Raw genomic sequence first — 1,592 nt, 5'->3', positions numbered from 1 at the left:
CGCCGCTCGACGTGGTGCCCGGGCGCCTGAGCCAGGGCGAGTGGCTGGCGCTGCTGGCGGCCGAGCGGGCCGAGGACGAGGCCGCCGACGTGGTGGCCGAGCTGCTCGAGGCCGCCCTGGCCGCCTGCGACCGCCTCTACCTGGAGCGGCAGGTGAGCGGCCGTCCCGGGCACCGCGCGGCGACACCGCTCCGCGCTGCCCGGGGGGCGCACGGGGGGCCCTGCTCCTCGTGGGGTGCACAGGGGTCCCCTGGTCCCTGTGGGGGTGCCGAGGTATCCCCTTGTCCTCATGGGTGCCAAGGTGTCCCCTCGTCCTTGTGAGTGTTGAACTGTCCCCTCATTCTCATTGGGTGCCGAGCTGTCCCCTTGTCCTTGCAGGTGTCGAGATGTCCCCTTGTCCTCTTTGGGTGCCAAGGGGTCCCCCTGTTCTTGTCAAGTTCCAAGGTGTTGCACTGTCCTCGTTGGGTGCCAAGGTGTCCCCTCGTCCTCACGGGTGTTGAGGAGTCCCCTTATCCTCATTGGGTGCCAAGGTGTCCCACTGCCCTTGTTAGGTACCAAGGTGTCCCATTGCCCTCGTTGGTTGCTGAGATGTCCCCTGGCCCTTGTTGGGCACCCAGGTGTCCCATTGTCCTTGTTGGGTGCCGAGGTGTCCCCTGGTCCTCGTGGGGTGCCGAGCCGCCCCTGGTGTCCGTGTTGCTCCGCAGCGCGTGCCCTTCACGGTGAAGGAGGCGCGGGAGGCCATGCTGCACATCGCCGCGTGGCGCTTCCTGGCGCGGGACGAGGGTGAGCGCAGCCTGGACGGAGACGCCGCGTGGCAGGAGGACGAGGAGCCGCCGCCGTGCGTGACGGACGCCTGGGCGCAGGGCTGCGTGCCCGTCGCACGAGCGCAGCTCTGGCCGAGCGAGGTGGGTGCCCAGCGCCCGGCTCTGCCCACGCCGCGCAGGAGCTGCCCTGGCTGCAGCGCGGACACGGCCCGGCCAAGCCGCGGCCTGGCAAGAGGCGCCTCAACAGAGCCCGGCCCCGGCACTCAGTGTCCCCTGCTCCCTCTCTTCTCAGGTGTCCCTGTTGAGCCCCTGCGCCTGGGAGGACACAGACAGTGCCCTGAGCAGCGACCTGTCCCTGGCTGTGTCACTGCTGGAGCCTGGATGGACCCCGCTCTCGGCGCCGTCCTGGGGCACGGCCGCGCTCCAGCCCGAGGCGGCTGAACCACCCCCGGAGCCGCCGCGGGACGAGCCGGGCCCTGCTCCCGTACGGGGAGGGTCCCCGCGGGCGCCCAGAGCCAGGGCCGGCCCTTCCCACCGGCCCCGCGAGCGCCCGCAGGGCCGGCCTGGCCCCGGGGTCCGTGCGGAGCTGCAGGCGGACGCGGAGGAGCTGCCGCCACCGCAGCAGCAGCAGCCGCAGGAGCAGCCGGAGCAGCAGCAGGAGCAGCTGCAGGAGCAGCCACAGCAGCAGCAGGAGCAGCAGGAGCAGCCGGAGCAGCCGCAGGAGCAGCTGCAGGAGCAGCCACAGCCGCAGCAGCAGCCGCAGGAGCAGCCGGAGCAGCAGCAGCCGCAGGAGCAGCCGCCGCCGCGGCCGAGCAGGGAGCCGAGCCCC

The 1,592-nt window shown here is 72.2% G+C and overlaps 1 protein-coding gene across 1 annotated transcript in view; it reads right to left on the bottom strand.

Annotated features, from left to right (window-relative positions):
- WDR54 (WD repeat domain 54) overlaps positions 1-750 on the bottom strand; it is a 7,045-nt gene extending 6,295 nt beyond the window's left edge. The window contains exon 1 of the mRNA XM_026048609.1: positions 718-750. Within this exon, the coding sequence (XP_025904394.1) occupies positions 718-750 (33 nt within the window). The remainder of the gene's footprint in view (positions 1-717) is intronic.
- Positions 751-1,592: the final 842 nt, after the last annotated feature.

Source organism: Nothoprocta perdicaria, unplaced genomic scaffold (assembly GCF_003342845.1).
Source record: "Nothoprocta perdicaria isolate Ctin4 unplaced genomic scaffold, notPer1 scaffold_559, whole genome shotgun sequence".
In the NCBI taxonomy this organism is placed as follows: Eukaryota; Metazoa; Chordata; class Aves; order Tinamiformes; family Tinamidae; genus Nothoprocta; species Nothoprocta perdicaria.
Note: the sequence above shows the minus strand (reverse complement) of the source record. Positions and strands in the feature narration are given on the sequence as shown.